The sequence below is a fragment of the Etheostoma cragini genome, chromosome 11 (assembly GCF_013103735.1).
Source record: "Etheostoma cragini isolate CJK2018 chromosome 11, CSU_Ecrag_1.0, whole genome shotgun sequence".
NCBI classification, from domain to species: domain Eukaryota; kingdom Metazoa; phylum Chordata; class Actinopteri; order Perciformes; family Percidae; genus Etheostoma; species Etheostoma cragini.
Genome location: NC_048417.1, coordinates 27845401 through 27865317, shown reverse-complemented (window position 1 = coordinate 27865317; position 19917 = coordinate 27845401). Strand labels below are relative to the sequence as shown.

The 19917-nt window shown below is 40.6% G+C and overlaps 1 protein-coding gene across 1 annotated transcript in view; it reads left to right on the top strand.

Moving 5' to 3' along the window:
- The window catches only part of crfb2 (cytokine receptor family member b2), a 32584-nt gene that overhangs the window by 5994 nt on the left and 6673 nt on the right, over window positions 1-19917 (top strand). The window contains 7 exon segments of the mRNA XM_034884708.1: window positions 1234-1382; window positions 3203-3353; window positions 3668-3783; window positions 10549-11250; window positions 13542-13623; window positions 13952-14084; window positions 18470-18648. Coding sequence (XP_034740599.1) covers window positions 1234-1382; window positions 3203-3353; window positions 3668-3783; window positions 10549-11250; window positions 13542-13623; window positions 13952-14084; window positions 18470-18648 — 1512 coding nt within the window.

Sequence of the window (19917 nt, the reverse complement as noted above, 5' to 3'; positions counted from 1 at the left end):
AGACTCAGTGGGGAGTGAAACCAAAGCAGAGGAACAGACACAGAGGTGTAGCTGAGCCAAAGTAGTGCCCTAAGTAGTGTAGATAATCTACAAACTGGGCCGATAATCGGTCTATCCTTAGTTAAAAGTACCTGAGCTTTCTGGAGGGCTCCTAGGTAGCTTTGTGCTGGGTAGAGATGTGTATGATAGGCTTATGGTGTTATGGTGATATATAATATATATAAAAAGGTCTCAATCACAAAAACAGTGGTGCAGCGGTAGAAAGGGATCAGCAGTCTCCAGGGTAAGCCTGTTGCATCCCAGGGTCCTTCAGGCTCCAGGTCAGGTCCTCCGTGATGTAGACTCCCAGGATATTAAAGCTGGAGACTAGGGACGTCCCAATCAGCTTTTTTGGACAGGGATCCCAATCTGATTTTTGAAATATTAAATATCTGCCGATACCGAGTCCCAATTCAATACTCATATTTGCCTAGATAATAGAGCTGTTTGCAAAAAAGTGAACAAAGTAACTAATTTAACTAGTGCAGCTTTCATTTTTTCTAAACTCACATATAAAATCAACTGCTACTTGGAGTCGAACTTACTGACATAAAGGGTCGGAGTAAGGTGATCGGGGTGTCTGCCAATCCCTGATCAGTTGTAAATGGCCAAATATAAATATAGATATAGACTCTCTACACCTCCACTCCATTCACGCACAGACCTAAATCTTTTTATGATTTCATTTTGGGTTTTATGTGTTGGACCTCCTCTCTGGAGGCAGTTTGCAGGGAGAGCTCCATGTCGTTGCGTCTTTGGGACTCTGTAAAGACAGTGAATTCAGTGTTATCCTAATGGTCATTCAGATAACACTTTACAGCTCAGGGTATCAAATTTATTGCGATTTATAGTACTTAAAACGTTATGCATAACCTGCTTTATTCCCTAATCTTATTGACTTACTGGAACGCTGTTGAAAGTGTTTTGCTTGAAGTTATGAGAGACTTCTATTGAAGATATTTCTTGCATCAAATGACTTTGCATAAACCTTTTCTGTACCTGCATTCATGAGCAGAGAAATACAGCCTCATAAAGGGCTGTAAGACTAATTTAATGCAGCATTTTTATAGTGGTTATCTTTCCTTATTTTCTATTTAATTTTCTATCTACAACTATCGGTAACCCATCGCGTGATGGAAATGGGAGTTTATGTAACTAAATGATCTCATTTGTCCCTGTGTCCGTGTCCTCCAGCTCACATGGATCTGCCGCTGCTGACTGTGACACCTTGTGGACAAGACTTGTGTGTGGACCTTCAGCCTCCCATGGAGCACCTCAGGGACATCTATGATTCTCTGCAGTACGAACTCAAGATCAAGAGCAACAATGTAGACCGAGCTGAGGTGCTGTACATAAACTCCCATACAGAGTCATAAGAGTTTTAGGGCGCTTTCACACCTGTCGGTGATATTCGGGGGTGAAGTTGCAACATTAAGAACGTTTACATGCACACCGATATTCCAGGTTTTAAAGGGATTCTTTGGACTTTGGTCTCACGGTCTACCAAGTCCGCCACTGCTGTCAAACTTAGGAACATTTTTATTTTAGCACAGCTGCATGGAAACAAGAATATTAGTAGAATATATACTTCCATCAGCCATGTAAACAGAGTATTCAGAATTCAGTGTCTTGCCCAAGGACACTTCAGCATGGGACTGCAGGGCCACCCCTGAGTCACAGCCGCCCTTTTTCATAGTGACTTTATGGTCTCAATCGCTAGTTTCATGTCTTCCTTATTGCACAATTCGACCCAAATACAGGAAGTAAACCAAAAAAAGCATTTAGTGGCCTGTGATTTCAACCTTGTACACAATTTACGGACTTGATTTAAGGGATGGTAACTTTCAGATCCCTAAGCTGTTCTGATCACACATCGCTGGTCGTCTGTATGACATCATCATGCTTATTATACATAGACTGTATAAAATAGGTTTAGCGCAGCATTGCTCTCCCTTCTCTTTATTGAAGCCTCTATGTTTGCGAGAAAAAAAATCTAAATTTGGTACTGCCAATTTGTTTTGTTTTGTCATGTACACTTCATGAGAAAAAAAGTGTTGATATGGTGATATCAATTCTAAGCTAAAAAGTTGTCATTCATAGTTTTCCCTGAATGGTGCAGGCCTGATTCCCACTGCACTTTGTCAAAAGCAACAAACCCTGTGAACACACGTCACGCTTGTTTATGTGACTGAACAACGCACACACTTCCTGCTCTCAGAAACCATAGAGCAACACCTAATCTATAACGTCGTTGAGTTTTCTGGTTCTGCTCTAGTGTTTTGAATATTTAAGAAGGTGAACAATAAGCAGCTGACAGACGAGCGAGAGAGGGATGATGTCACACAGACGACCAGCGATATTTTGACACCAACAGCTCATGGATCTGAAAGTTATCATCCCTTAAATCCCATAGAAGTCCGTAAATTGTGTGCAAAGTTGAAATCACAGGCTACTAAATGCTGTTTCTGGTTCACTTCCTGTATTTGGGTCTAATCGTGTAATAATGAAACCATAAACTCACTAGGAAAATGTTTACTGAGGTAACAAATCAAGTGATCTAGTAGATTTCCAAATCAGGAGAGATTGTGGATAGCATTAGCATTTTCTAGCCTCTCTTTCAGCCCGACGGTGCAGATGTAGCATCTTCGGTCTTCCATATCTGCTAGCTTCCCCTCCAGCTCTTGAAATGTGTGGCGATGGCTGTCAAGAGGACCTGCGTTGCTTTCTAAGGTAGTCCCCATCAGATCTGCTAGAACCGAGGTCTTGCAGTTTGAGCTGCTAGCCGGGCGTTGATAGCAGCTAGCTTCATGTCGTTGATCCCCATCGGTTGAATCTGAGACAGAATCTGAGGAAAAACGTGGTTCGAGGGAGCTTTTCTGTTGTCATCACCATAATGTTTTCTCCACAGTTCAGCGATATTTTCAGACTCAGCAGTGTCCTCAATGATAGATGGCAAAGGCATCTTAGTCTTATTGATAACATCTTCCATAACTTAAAATCTGAATTCTAATGTGTAGATTTCACTTATTTCAGACCCAGAAGTTGCCACTTGACCACACCACAGCATTGTCAAACATAGCTTCCTATGGTTAATAATAGTAATGCTGTGTGTGTTTTTCTCTTGTACTAATCTGACATCTGGCTGTGTTCTCTCTGTGTGCAGCACACCAAGTCTTTGAGACGAGTACCCTTGAAGAATCTGGCCTCTGGCAGAGAGTACTGCGTCTCGGTCCGCTTCTCCGACCCGGATGTGCCCAGGGTGTCCAGCCACAGCCAACCTGTCTGTGCCTCCACCCCTGGCCTCGTCACCGCAGGTACAGATCACTGTGCTTGCGTGCATGTTATATTATAATTTGTCCTCCGCTACATGTATTATTATGGACAGTTTTAGTTACTTTGCAGATTTAAATGATAAATGATGAGGTATTATAGGTTAAACTACACAGCAGTATATGAAATAATTCCCCAGCTGAAAGTGATGAACACATTAATGCATCAATAATTATACAATAACATGATATATGTATTATTCTGAAATGGAAATCTGAATGCAGGACTTTCCACTATAGCTGCTCCTTCTTCCTTCTGTGTGAATAATATGTCCCATGATGCCCTCTGATCTCCGCAGACCCGTGGATCTCAGCCCTGTTGATCTTGTTGGTGATGCTTGTTTTGGCCGTAGTGGCCCTGCTGGTCTCTGCTGGTTTCATCTGTCTGAAGAGGAGGTCCCTACCATCAGTCCTGGTAAGTCAGCGGTTGAAATCAGTAGCTGGTGTTGGAAGGAACCCTCACTGCCTCTCTAAGTTCATTAGTAAACTCATTAGTGGTTTAAACCTTTTCACTCACTTTTTTAATTGTCTTAGTTTGGAAAATGAGTAAATATTGCAAAGTCATTACTGGAGAAACAGCATGCCACATCTCTAGCATAACAGTAATATTCAAAAACACGCTCAGGGCTTGTTAGGTTCAAAGACTTGAGTAAAATAACGCACGGACTCGGAGTTGCCTTTTGTGTCTTTGCAAAGGGGAAAAGTGCCGAAAAAGTATTCAGCAGTCTTTTTCCGCCCTCTCATCCCCTGCATGGCCGTTTATTAAGTGGGTGTGCACAGAAAATTAAAATACATAATGGGTGTAGTGTATAGTTGTTTCACATAAACGTGGGTTATAACATCATTATAAAAACATCGTTTTACATAACAGTGGGTTAGTGCATCATATTATCGGCTGTACTATCAGTTAAAGAGAAGCTGGGTGTGCTAAACAAGTTTTAAGGTCAACACAGTTCACTGAAGTTTAAATAAAGAAACAGTAGCTCCTTTACACAGTCACAGCTGCAGATTAATCTTATCTAAACCCAGGAGGGTCCGGCTCTCCTCGTCTCAGTGTTCTTCATTTTTTCAAGGTCCCAAAATATCCACATGATAACTTTTAAACAATAACACTTGTTCAGCATTCATACAGTAGAACTCTGTTCAGTCTTCACGGGGCTCCAATAGTCAGTAGAACTAAAGAGGTCCTTTTGGGTCACTGCATTCTTTTTCTTTCTTTTTTTAACATGTCTTTATTGAATTCCCGAGGAGCACACATAACAGCCATGAATCAGCCCCAAGGTCAAGAATGAAGCCCTCCTTTTAGCCCGGTGCACCCAAGTATTTGCACTCCCCAACTCTGGGAGTCATAAATGTGCAGAGGCTACAGTGTTTAAGCATGTGCAGAGTTTTGGGGGTGGCAGTAGCTCGGTCCTGTGTAGTGTAGGATCAATAAAAAGCATAAATTATCAATTTAACACTAGAATGAATGAATCTACTGAAGCAGGACCGTTTCTTTGTCATGAATGCTTTTTTTGGGACATCACAACTGGCTTGGGAGGAAATCGTTACACATGTGCGATGTGGACGCTTTTATGAGTATTAAGTCTCTAAAGTGAGAGACAGCATGTGTCCAGCAGTTACATATTTGAAATGAGAAATCTGTGCATAGTCATAGATTGTGGATATTTTAAAGAGGGAGAAGGAAGAGTTATCACAAAGCAATTCTTATTTAAAGCATGTATTAAAAAACCCATTTACTTTACATAAAGCTACTCTTATATTTGAGGGGAAAGCAATCCATGCACAATTAGAAATAATCTCTGCACAGGTCCTAGTTGTCTGGGAAACCATGTCTTATTCTTGTTAATTTGGACTTGGAGTGATCCATATTGGGAGTACAGTACTGTCTCCATATACCTAAGAATTTGTGTGGTTTTTGACCTCCGTCATCTCACTATTGGACACTTTGAAGTCGAATCATCTGCAGTGTGACGCGGACTAGAAAATGACTTCAACGCGGTCCCGCTTGACACGCGTCGTTATGTTCTTCACCAAACAACAAACACGCCGTTAGTTTTTGTGGTTTGACTTTTTCTGAGTATATTAGGAAAGAACTGACGGCGGAAAACACACTCTGTGCACAGTACTCGAGTGTAATGTGCCATGGTTGTGGTTGAACTGCGGTGAAAGACAAAAAGACAGAAAGGAAGACGGCTGCAGGCAGCTGCGCTGTTTTTCCATTTCCTTTTCTGTTTTCTTCTGTTTGATAAACCTAGTTTGTGTTGTTATTGAGGTGCAGATGGTCAAAAAATGAAAGGGGGGGGGGGATACTCCATATCTGAGTACCCTTTATGCATGTTATTCAATTCTCATCTAGTTCTTCGGTCCGTGTGACAGTGTCTCACTAAGCCATGGATTCTGCTGCATTTCTGGGTGAGATAAACATAAAATATGTACAATTTGAACATCTGTGACTTGGGTGACATCCCTTTCTGATGTCACATCCAGTGGGCGTCAGTGGTAGCAGCACCCCCGCTCACATTCACCTGAAGGGTAATGTCAATGCTTTACCTCCAACCGTCCACTCCTCGATTTAAAAAATGGAGGTTATCCACGGTTTGGACAACTTGTGTGTCAAAGGCACTGATTGGAGAGGACAACGTGAGGTGGAAACCTGCGTAACATATTTTATAAACAATGAAAAGGCCTTCTGAGGATCTACTGTTTGATAGATTTCACTCCATGATAATTGACTCAAAGCCTGTCTGAAATTTACCACGTTTTTTTCACGGAAATACATATTTCTATATTTAGTATTTCTCAAAGAGTGGCAATTTTCGCTCTCGTTACCAGTGATTAGGAATATGGGACAGTGATAAGCCACATCAATACACAGGACACCGGATTTAATATTCTTGTTATATACATTAGTAAAGATATTATTCACTCTGGTGGGGACTGAAATCAGAGGACTTAAGCCAAAGGAATACATAGTGTCAGTAAATTCCTTGATTAATGTATTTCCCTGACTTTTTAATATTAATGTTAAAGTCACCCATTAGGTAACAGGTTTTCCTTTCATTAGAAATGATATCCGGAGCATTTGAGATGTAAAATTATTCAAAACAAATGTTATGATTAAATTAGTTTCCAATGCTACTACTTCTGAAGAAGAATCAAAAAGCTTTAAAAAGTCATATCTTTCTTTATAATGTTGATTAGAATTGATAAACAGAGAACCCCCCCCACCCACCCACCCACCCTTCCCTCTCTACATCTGAAAATATGTTTATTATCTTCTAGGTGAATATTCCCAGCTGTACTGTCACTCAGCCATGTTTCAGTAAGCCCTATCACATTAAAGGTACAATTCAGATTTTCAGTTTTTGGACAAACTTCGAACATTAATATGAAGGAAAGAAAGATCATTTCTAATACTAAGAGAATGTTTTAAAAGTACTTATTCAGTAGTAAATAGTATTCAGAGGAGCCAGAATAATTCTGTTGTAGTTGGAGAATACTGTTTTGGACTGGATCAGAAGAAAACATCATGCATGTACGATGAAAGGAATTATTTAAACTCCATTGGAAGTTGCCATCTGGTGTTGTTGACGGGGTTTAACTATGAGTCGATCATAGCTAATAACAGCAACGTTCCCCCCCTCTCTCTCTGGCCTCCTTCGTAGCTGGAAGCAGTTCGGCAATAGACTTCGGATCAATTTTAAGCTTGTCATTAAAAAAAATCCCTCACCTTCTCCTCAGTCTTGCCAAGATTCAAATCCGGGGTTAAGCCATCAATTATCAGATTATTTCTTCAACTCTGATTATCAAGGGAATCACTTTTCGAGGCAAGATCATTCACTTCAGAGGTAGTGCACAGTGAAGAAAGCTGCTGCAGTTGAGATTCAAATGAATCCACCTTCTTCTCCATTGGCTGCCACTGAAGGCTGGTCTTCACCTCCTGCATATCTTTAACGACCCCATCAATTCTAGTGTTTTACAGAGTCCAGCACTGTTTTTGTGAAAGACAGGAAGCTGGATTCTTGTCTGTCAAGCATATCAGTGTCCTTTGCTCTTCCAACATATCTTTCAAAATGTCCATAGTGACATAGTCTTCTTCATTGTGAAGGGCTTTATCTTGCTGCCACTTCGTGACATAATTACCTGGTTTTGTGGATTGTTGAGGATTTAAAAAAAGGCCAGAAGCCTGGCCAAGAAATCGGAGGAGTGGTGCTCTTTTGTGAAAATAAAGTAAAAAATCTTTTATCTTGTATTCCAGAAAATAATCCACCTGCACCACAGTCTGCTTCTCTGCTGATCCGGTAGACCTTGATACTGCAAATCATTAAATGTTACTCAGTTCATTAAAGTCTTCCAATTTCCTCTTCTTATGTATCAGACAGACACCAACCATTACTCTCCTGTTCATTAATGACTCACGTAACATTTTCCTTGTCTCTTAAATGCAGATTTTTCTTTATTAAATAGACACTAACTCTCTTCTGACTTTAGTTTCTTGTTTAACTGGTTTATGCACACCTTCTGACTATAGATGTAAAAAAGGTTTATTTGGACATCAAGCTCACGTTTGAAGTGCATATTCATAGACTTAACTATATGAAGTTATAAATAACAATCCGAACGATCAATTACATAATTTTCCCTTCTTTACCGGTTACTATTTGGGGGAATAACTAAAGCCATCCACATTTCTCTGATTTAAATAATGATGATGGTAAAATGAAGGAAGCAAATTTCCCACTGGTGAAAAAACGAGGATTCAAATAATTTGTATGTGTTTTTCAAAGTTCTATCTTTTTATGATGGCGCATTCTTTTCTGTGGTGTTGTCTTTGTAAACGAGGGCTGCCCCTCAATGATCTCTTGAGTTTAAATCATTGTGCGATGAATGAAAATACAAGTAGGGTATTTACATAGTTGCATTGTTCCGAGGCGAGTTATGAACCTGGGAAAAAACAAAAAGGGGGGTTGACAATTTCTAAAGATCATAATTCAGTTGGCAGTCACCAATAGCTTTTGAAACCTCCACTTCATATTAGTCATTGGCTTAATTTATTACAGCGTGCTGGGATGGAAGAACTGGTGTGGGTGTGGGCGTCGGTTACAGTTAACCTTTCATTTTTTGTGGTGTTCGTCTCATGCGAGGGGGATTTGAGGACGCTTTTCTGTAAAATAATATGTAGTTTCACGTTGCATTATTAATTGCCTGAAGTCTGCCAGAGTGACAGCGAGATGTGGAGGGGCTTTCCCCTCGCCCCGGACTTCGATGTGGCCAATAAATGAAATGGGAACTTTGGAGGCTACTGGTTGCTCACCAACCGTTTCTTTTCCCCAGCACTTTGTGGAACCCAACTTCCTTTAATGTGATTCAGCAACACGCTTTCCACTGCTGGGGAACATGTCGCCTGACAGCACTGAAGGAATACAGCTGCGTTTTAGTTAAATGTCAGAACACACACACACACACACACACACACGAACAGTCTGATAAGTTGAGGTCAGGCTTAAAGGACATCTAAGCGTCCATTCTGTCCATTCAATGGACATTGGAATCGTCCTTCTGGATAAGTCAAACATGATTTATCTAACAATTCGATATCTTGATTAGTCGGTTAATCCGGCCCCATCGCCGTTGATTTGAATTACAGAGATATGTCAAATCTGCTAATGGATGTGTCATTTTCAGTCATAACGCTAACATTTAAATCCATACAGTATAAACATGGAGGTCCGACCTATCTGACGTCTCTCCTGTGCTTATTTTCTGTCATGTGTTGCTTTGCCATGTTTTTCCTGCTCTTCTCTCCCGCGAACTTTATATTTCAGTTTATGTTAACCCTCGTGGTGTCTTCGCGTTCGGGACCCTCTCGGGTCAAACGCACCCCTGACTTATGTGGGGTTTTAAAAACAATGCTGAAATAAAATAATACTTCATAATCTATTAACAAATGTTGTCTTTATCTCAATTTCAAACACCTGACATAACATCTATGTTTAGGGAATGCAATCAGTCTCTACTAGCGCACAATTACAAATAGAAGTGGGGTTCCAATTTTGTCATAAGGTGCTAATTCATGTTAAAAATCCATCATGTGATCATTCTTATGGTCCACAATAATTCTCTAAATTGAGTTAGGAATACTTGTTTATCACAGAAAATAAGGCACGGCCATTGATAGAAGGTAGAAAAAAATGTCACTTTTTCTTCTTGTAAAAATTGAAATGGGTCAATTTGACCCAAATACCATACAAGGGTTAAGTGGATTGATTGATTGATAGACACAAAATGTATTCCCAACGACAATTCAATTAAATGAGGCCTATAATCTCAACTCTGTGTTGACATTGTGTCATCATGGGGGGGCCATTTCACTTCCATGTCTGAGCATTGAGGTCATGTGACTCAGTGATGGTGCTGTAATGGATGACAGCTGTTTAACTATATAAAGAAGACATGACTTTGGGCTCTGCAAACCTGGAGTCAGCGTTGTTGGTTATTGTCTGGCATCTAATAGAACTAATCTATTAACCCAGAAAATAATCAGCAGATTACAAATATAATTAGTTGCAGCCCTAAAGTTTCATTCATTAACTCTCACACTAATGACAACTCTGTGCTGGGAGTCATGTAACACAGTTCAAATACTTTGTTACTGTACTTAAGTCTGTTAGTTACCTGTACTCTATTTATAATTCTGAAAACTTTTACTTTTAATCCACTTTATTCCCACTCAATATCTTCGTCACTTGCAAGAAATGTTCTTGTACGTTGGAGAGAAAGACTTCCTCCCAAAAAAATGAAATTCAGTTTTTTCTTCTCTTTTTAAGCACATTTTGATATTCCTGTACAGTAAACATCAGATACTTCAAGACTTTTCCTCAAGGAATATTCTAAAAGGAGACTACTGAAGTCATTCTCTGGTCAAATACTTGTACTTTTACTCACGTATTGCATGTTCCAAATACTTTATACAAGAACTGACTATGTGTTACAGCCTACCAGAGCCAAGTATCATTTATTTGAAAAAGGGATTAGAATCAAACGTCTCTGATTCCTTTCATGCTGACTAAAAATCTAAAGATTATCTAAAAACAAGATGGTTGGACCGCTGTAAATCCGCCTTATCGGGTTTTAACATACTTCATATTCTCTCTCTCCCTCTGTGTGTGTGTCTCAGGAAATCCATCACATAGAAGGGCTTGTGGTGGTGGCATCCTGCAAGACTTCACTGTCTTCCCTCCTGACTCTTAAACCAACGGCGCCCTCTTCAGGCAAAAAGAGGAGCAGCAGCCAAACATCAGACGAGAGTGAAACGGAGAGCGCTGCTGGGAGCAGAGTAGGAGGGTATGAGGGCGCGCGGGGGGGCACTAACCTCCTCTCTTCCTCCTCTTCCTCTCCATCGTTGCCGTCAGCTCCTTTACGCCCGGAGCCGTTACCGCCGGGCTTCACCTCAAACCAGACCCCATCGGGCTTCTTCATTCCCCAGCCTGAGCCTGAGACACGTTCCCGTGCTGAACTGCAGGATTCTCTGCCGACATCCGAGCCGAGTTCAGACCCCCGTCCTGCAGACCTTTTGACTGTGGGAGGAATCCAACCAGGGAAGGCGGAGGAGAAGGTGGCGGGAGACGGGGGCAGCCAGGACGTCAACCTCTTCACATTAACCTTTGGCACGCATGGGGAGGACAACGAGGACAAATCCTTGTTGGACGTGGCAGAGGTGGAGACCGAGTCTTCCCCTGCTTCAGAGGTGTTCGACACCATTCCACCTCCACCCTCACGAAAAAAGGACGCCAAAGACGTTTCCATAGCAACTGTTTCCTGCTCTGACGACGAGGAGGACGATGAGGGGGACGAGCTCTCTGGATATATGAAGCGTCCATAGATGTCCGACAGGACTGATTCTAGAAGTCTCGCGGTTTTCCCGCTGAAAGTCACTCCATTTCACGTCTTTTAACAATTTCATAGTTAGGGATGCACACTTAACGTGTACATAAATAACACAACACACTCAACACAACACACTCATCTCCCGATTTGATTGACGATACCATTTTCCCTGGATTTATTTAACAGATTGAGTTGCAGACAAATGACTAACAACATATTTGTTTATTTCTATAAAATGTGCGAAACAACAGATATGTCCTCTTATCAAAAGGGACACTCCAGTTGGATTTTATCTCAAATAGCGACTTACTGGAGTTAATAATTCTGATCATCACATGTCCCAGACCTTGTAAACTGGTGGCATTTGGATAAGAGACAAGTCTTAAGAGCCGTTGGAGAACCCTTCGCCTCACCATAAGGAAACCATAAGAGAGAAGGTTTTAGGATCAAAATACAACACTACACAATAATATAGAGTACTGTTCTTGCATGAGGCCCCATTGCATTGCCCATATAATTAACTGTAAATAGTCTTATACATCAGTGCTTCCTCTGCAGGTAAAGGGCAGTCAGGCCACCTCTTACTACCTAAAGAGATGGATTTGCATGGAGTCCGAGGAAAGGTTCCTTTTCGTTAACTTTGTACAGTGAAGGCCGCTAGACGGAAACCGAGAAGCAGCTCGTTAGGACATGTAGATCAGCAGCTAGAGGACTACTTGATGGAGGAACATGTGATATTTTCCTTCCAGTACATGCAGGGAGTTCACCCCTGTTATTTTAGGGCATTAGTGGTAAGGAACTTATCCACCCAAACCATCCAGTTGCAATTTTGTCCGATTATGCTTTGTTTCTTTCAGTCGGGAGCCAAACGTGTTGCATCACTTGGAGATAAGGCAGGACGTTCCAACTGTAGCGGTTAATGATGTGTTGGGTATTTCTTCCTCGTGTTCAGGTCTCCCTCTCTCTCGGTGGTTTGTAAGTGGAAAGCCACGTGGGTAGAACAGTCAAGGAGGAGAGAGAAAGCAGGTACCTCTTCACATTTCATCCAGTGTATTGTACTGAATATCCCTGACTCATGATTTACAGTCTGAGAGTGTCTTATCAAACTTGAAATATTCTCCTTCAACATGCACTGAAACTTTGTGAATATAGCTAAGGCAGAATGGTAGTTTGCAAAAAGCTCCACATGAGTAATGTGATGCAGTTAAAAATGCTTTATTTTGAAAAACTGACTCTCTTCGGCTCCATACAATGAGACTAGAGCTGACACCATTAGCTGCTTAATCCGAATGAAATCAAATTAAAACAATTTATGGAATTGGAAATGTATTTGAAAATAACAAAGTCAGGTTAATCAATTAAGACATTTTCTACTTTCTGTTTTGTAGGCTACTGCTGTAAACAAAAGCACTTTGAGGTCGTGTGTGCTGATTGACTCGGAGCACCTTTAAAAACATTTATGATTCAAAAATGATAGTAGAAATGATCCCATTCGTTATGTTGCATTTCAGTTTTTTTTTAATCCTGACTGACTGTTTAGGTTCTTATACATCATGGATTTCTGATTATGTGACTGAGGAATATGAGTGAATGTTACAGAGTTATCTACATATGACATGCCTGCATAAATGGCATTCTGTTTTTATTTTGCCATATAACATGTTCAATCATAATCACATTGCACCTATTTGAAGCTACACCTTGTATCAGGATAGTAGGGTAATACATGTATTGTGTGTAGTTACAGAATGCAGCCAACTTTATTTTAACAATATAATTGAAAAATTCCATATGTGTCATACCTATCAAAATCTCAATTCTCCTTACACAGCCATAAACATGTACTGTACATTTCACAATAAATAAAAGTTACATTTTAGAAAGCAAGCCATGGTTTGTTATACGTACAGCAATTGCAATAAAAAAGTACAAATTCTTCAAGCTTACTTTGTACAGAAAATTACTGAAGAACAGACAAATATACTGAACTCAAGAACGAGAAATACAAGTCCCAGATCCGAACCGAGGTGAAGTTGAAGTCGAGTTTTCTGACAGTTGCTGTGAGAGCTAGCTCAGTTAAAGTCAGGACTGGAAGAGCAGTATGCACAGGGAGGGACTTCTGGGGAAACAGAAACTCAGCGCTGCACATGACAACAACCAGTGTTCATTTCCCAACCCCCAAACAGTCCCCGTTTCCCTCCCATCCCTCTCTATATGGTGTGTGTACTCTGACCCAAAAAGCAGCCTTATCTTAAACTACGAGCCGTCAAACACTGAATGGAGGGACCATGGGGCTGTGGATGCTTCTCCTTCTGCATTTACACCTTGGTAATGCTGCCTGGTTTGGATGTGGGGAGGAAGTATGGTAAATATGTGAGATGGATGCATGTTGCCACTGTTCACGTCAGCTTTACTAGGGACATTGTGTGTCCTATCTCTGTTTACACCTTTGGTCTGAGCTGTGTGTGTGAACAGGTGTGTATGGATGTTGGCGGGAGGAGTAAAGGCTATGTTATTCTGTCCAAGTTGGCTCATAGCTCAGTATGAGCTCACTTAGAAATGTTTCTGTGATTTGTGTCGATGTAGTTCAGTGTTAGAGTTATAAAATAATAACAAAGACCAACCGATATTACTGAATTCTAGTACTGTCACTTTGGAATTTAGTTAATGTTCTTATTGTGTTCTCCCTGCAGGGGTGTGTGTTTCCCTCCCTGCACCTTCCAACGTCTCCATCTTCTCCTTCAACATGGAGCACACACTCCACTTCCTGCCTGGCCTAGACACCCCCCCTGACACCAACTTCACTGTTCAAACCTTCAGCCCCAGGTATTCAGTCCACAGAACGCTACGATAGAGCAGAAAGAAGAGGTGCTAAGATGGATCGGGTCTTGATTCTTGATCAGTAAGGTTAGGGGAATTCCAGTTGCAAAACTTTAGATTGGACAGATAGTCTAGCTAGCTGTCTGGATTTACCCTGCAGAGATCTGAGGACCAGGTAACCATAGTCCTCAGATTGGACAGATAGTCTAGCTAGCTGTCTGGATTTACCCTGCAGAGACCTGAGGACCAGGTAACCATAGTCCTCAGAAATCCACCGGAGTTTTAGAAACCAACACAGAAACAGAGGAAGGGGATGGACATCTGGCCAACATTAGGCAAAATATCCGGCGGCATCAGAGCAATCTGGGAAGTAGATCGTCGTGTATGTTGACTAGCTTGGATATAAAAAGGATTCTCTGAGAACTTCTGCTGCAAATTGTACAATCAAGTCGCAACGCTCAAATGTATTTTATAACATATTAACATTAAGAATTGACACCCAAGAAGTTAGTTTAAGGTACTTTTCCATTGTTAAAAGGCAGATATTTACAAACAGATTTCAAATGTATTAATCAATATCAGATGTCAATGTCAGTGTCAATTTTATTCCTATAACACGTTTAAAAACAGGTTAAATAACAAGTGTAAAAATGACTCCAACCAAAGTGAATCACAGGGAAACAAAATAATTTAAAACATCGGAAACCAGGTTAACGCAGGTTAAAAGTTACAGCTAAAAGGTGCGTCTTATGCAGCGATGTAAACGTTCGTAGGGTCTTCGCAGCTTTAATATGCATGGGGAGGTTGTTCCTTAGGGTGGGGGCACCCACTGCAAAGGCTCTGTCGCCCTTATTTTTCAACTTTGATCTCAGGACGTCCAAGAGCAGCTGATTGGTCGACCTCGGCGTTCTGACTGGAGAATGGTGGCATAAGAGATCAGCCAGATAAGAAGGCGCCAGACCATTTAAGGCCTTAAAAACAAGCAATAAAATCTTAAAATCAATCCTATAACGGACGGGTAGCCAGTGGAGGGAGGAAGACGGCCCTTTATTTCAGCTAGAGGTCTTAACTGGAAGAAGCTGGTGTTGATGACTGCACTGATTTGTTTATTTGAAGTGAATCAAGTGTCAAAATTGACACCTAGGTTTTTAATTAGAGAGGATTTTGGGAGGTTAAGGGGCCTAAAGTACCAAGAGGGTCACCCAGTGCATCTAAACGTCCAAACGTGAAGATTTCTGTTTTATATCCATTCAGAGTGAGGACCACATAACAAAGATTTTAATGGGAGAATGGATTATTTCAACCCAGCCTTAGATAAGCACAGCGATGCAGAATAAGGACCATTATTTATGAATCATTAATGGTATCCTGTTACTTATCACAACGCTGTTTGCTTGCAGGAACCCACAAAGCTTTATCATTGTGGTTTGGCATCACTTCAAATTTCCGGCATTACACGTCGCTGATACTGTAGGTGTCCTCCTCTGACTATTAACATAACCTAACCCACCTCCCGCTGAGCTGGTGTGAAGTAAGTTTCTGGCTCCTCCACAGTTAGATTCAGGGATAGGAGAAAAAACCCGCTCTGGGTTGTTTGCATTTCTTTTAACCAATCAAAATCATCATGGGCGGTGCCAAGCTCCGGACACAGCGACGGTGGCTCTGCAGAATAGTCTCGGGAAGGAACAATCCAGTAACGTGAGCTATTTAAATTAGCTGATACATAAACCTCATTACCAGTGTATCTCGGAGTGGATTTTGTCCACAGCAATCCAACCAATCAGTCCAAAAACATCCCAGTTGTGTTGAGTTTGGGAACGGCAGCTCATAGAGAGCCGAAGGGTCCAAACCTGAGCGCCGGATGTCAGGCTTTACCCTGGAACTGTACGTCCGTTGATCCAGACTAGCACTAAGTTGACCAAAAGACCAAATTCACAAACGATCTACAGCTCTTAAAGAGGTCTTATTTGTCTGCATTCCCTGGTTGGTTCATGTCGTTGAGACTTCAAATGTCAGCAGCAGTATCTTTTTACTGTTCCAGATCAGGTGGGAAGAAGGGAGACGGCCAGATCCGTTCTGGATTTGTGAGGACAACACACATATCCATATTTATATATCCAAGAGTTTAAAAACTGAGAACATTCTGCACGATATATAAGCCGACTTTTTTCACGTACACAAAACACATTTAGGTTTACTTAAATTTGTTTTTTTAAAGAATTGAGACCGAGATGTGTACTCAGCGGTACTTTCTACTTGAATTATTGTCAAGGGATCACCAAAGTGATCACACTTCATCCTGACGGGAACATGAATGTCCCAAATTACATGACAGTATAAGGTAAGTGTTCAAGTCCAGCATTGAAAATGTAACTTAAGTAAAAGTATGCAAGTATCACCAGGAAAACTTCTTCGAAGTATTAGAAGTAAAAGTACTCAATGCAGGAAAACTGGAAAGGATCCAAACTGCTATGTGTTTAATGTTCTCATCATCTCAGCTGGACTTGTAGGTCGTTATATTGTTGCTTTTATAATAAAACATCAGATTTATAATGTGTTTTGTGTGTAAAATCCAGAGATGGCAAAAGTACTCTCTTCCCATACTTAAGTAGAAGTCCAGGTACTTGTGTTAAAAAATACTCTGGTAAAAGTAGAAGTACTGATTTAACTTCTTTACTCAAGTAAAAGTAACAAAGTATAGACTTTAAGTATAAAAGTAAAAGCAACCTTAAGAATGACAAAGCTACCTGGACCAGACAGATGTTACTAGAGAGACGCTGAGAATCTACAGTGGACATGGACAAAAGACTTTTAATGCCGTTGGCCATATTGTAAATCTGTCAATAGGCCTAAAACATGATTACTCAGACAGGGACTCAGATTTCATGAATTCAGTTGTGATTCCGTGAGAATTCCCAGATCCAGATTCTCTTTTTAATCTTCCCCTTAACATTTAAAGGAATCTACATGTACGGTACATGTGTGTGGTCCAATACGGCTTTTGGAAAGAAAGTAAACGATAAAATATGAATTACTAAAAAGACAGTAATGAAGAAGTTCCCCAGCACATTGGCCAGGAGTCCTTCTTGATGCCTACTGTCTGAAACATCTGTATGTCTGAAACTCTCTCAGAAAAGCCTGAGGATGATGGGAATGTCTTGCTACTTGATCTGTTTTCTTCATTTTCAATCATGTCGCCCTCCAAACTACTACGTGCTAACTTTACCACCATCAAAACCCAATGATTTGCCCCAAATGAATCTGTCGAGTTGTCCTGTAGTGCTGCGTCAAGTGCATCGTACCGTATAGTCCCATCCAATTAGATTGAATTCAGCATTGATGGCGGAGACATGAATTACACTAACTCCAGTTAAATGATCTGAAGCTTGTTAGTGAGGACTAGATCAGGACTGGATTTAAAGCCGATTCTGGTTTTCCAACTTGGCCCCAGGTGTGTCTGTTCAAACTTGGACGAGACAACTTCTCGCTGTTGATGCTTTATTACAATCAAGCCACGTGTAACCTAGGTAACAGGTGAAGAACACAAACAACTAAATCACAAGCTAACTTACTTTAAATTGGCCAGAACTACAGTATAGACCAACACAACAACACGCTTAAATGAACTGACAACAGTTACACAAATTAGAGTTCTCGAGGACTCACACACCATCTCAGCTGATTATCCTCCGGACAGCTAATCTCTTTTTCTTTCTTTCACTTGTTTCTCCGTGTGTCCGCTCCCAATCCCACCTGATAGACGACCTTTAGTACAAAGCTAAATTAACGAGCCAGTTTTGTAAAATGTAAGGAGTTTGAAAGTACCGATATTTGTGCTAAAATGCAAGGAGTAAAAGTAAAAAGTCGCCACAAAAATAAGTAAAAATATCAGAAAAATCTACTTGGTACTTCCCATCTCTGGTGAAATCTTAATGTCTAAAGCTGTCAGATGAATATAGTGGAGTAAAAAGTAGGATATTTCTCTCTGAGATGTAACGACAAGACTCAGTAAATGTACTTTATTACATTACACCACTGCTTGGCAATCGATCCAACACCTGTTGAGATATATATATATTTAACCCCTGTTTCATTTTTGTTTCTCTTACAGCCTGTGAGTAAGCACTTTCCTTTTAGCGTAACGGTGAACCATATCATAACGAGTGAGTTCCTGTTATCAGGCTGATGCACGCAGCCTAGCCTTTTAACCAGCTGTGAGTTTTCTCTGCGGTATTATGTCAATCAGCATGTTGACAAGAATATGTCCCTCCCACTCCATATCAGCCTTCCCCTGCCATGGTGAAAGACATTGTTTAGGCTGACACATTACTCTTCCCAGTGGTCTTGGAGTGTCTTTTATTCTCTGTCCCTCTGCATGTTCTTTCCCCCAGGATGAGGAACACATGGAGACCAGTGGCAGCTTGTTCGGAGCTGACGGCCGGACAGCCGTGTGACCTAACCCGGACCTTCAAGGACCCGTTTGCCCGCTACAGAGCCCGCGTCCAGGCCTTCAACGCCACCCAGACGTCCCCGTGGACCGTGTCCGGCCAGTTCCAGCCTCTGTCAGACAGTGAGACACACACGTATATACTCTGTCAGACAGTGAGACACACACTTACAGTATATACTCTGTGAGTCAGTACTAATTTCATACAGGTGTAGCCGATGGTTTCTTCTATTATTTAAAATAAAGACACAGGCTTCCAATGTCGAAACCAAGACGGCACTGCACGTCTCACTTTATTCAGCCATAACACACTCAACCGTCAGAAAATACAACACTTTATCCACTTCCATGTTTCCCGTCCCAATAAAAACTCTATAAAATACACAGGTCATGTAAACAGCATATTCCTGTTGGATAATCAGACAGAATTAAACTGGCATTTAAAGGGTTAAAATCCTGAAAAGGATTGAATGTTCAGTAGTTTTGAGCTAGTTAGAAGTTGTTTAAGTGATTCATGAGAAAAAGCAGAAATAAATATTGATGTATGGTGATTTAATATCAGTTTTTTGGACATGTAGATTTTTGCCACGAAGGTGTCCCAAGGGTACAAAATGACTCAATCAAGTATAAAAACATGTCAGAGTAAAAAACCCCAGATTTAAAAATGCTGACCAAAAAGAAAGTGTCTGACTAAATTTCATTCCATAAGCAGTAACACAGAAGAAATTATCACAAAATGAAAAAAAAAAATACTCTGTTAGACGGTGAGACACACACTTTGGCCTCGGTCTTAAACAAGATTCCGAATCCATGGATTTCTTTCCATTTGTTACAATTATTGTCTGTTATCATTCAAACTCCATATTGATATGTTTTCTTCTTTTCACAAGCAACTAACAACTGTCCTTCAGCAGAGCAAGAAACAAAAGAGGTGTGACGATACACCTCGTACCAAGATCAATTAACACACATTATTAGTTAATAATGGGTCTATTTTACTCCCGCTATCAATGCATTTATGTGCAATCCGTGTCCAATGTGTGTAACTTTGAAATCATTCCATAAGTGTGTCTCACTGTCTGACAGCGGTTTGAGAAAGTTTACACACCCATGCTAAAGTTGATTAAAAGAGGAATAAAAAATCATCTTTTGGAAATTGATCTTAATGCCTTAATTCAAACAAGTTTTAGAAAAATCCAACCTTTTAAGGACACAAATTTTCTTAGTGACTGAATAATGTATTGTAAATAAATACATTTTCTTCCTTGAAATACAGGGGGCATAAGTATAAAATTAATAAAATATAAAAATGTGTCTGCCTCTATGGGAATTTAACATAGGGGGTGTATACTTATGCCCCTGTATTTTAACATAGGGGGGTGTATACTTATG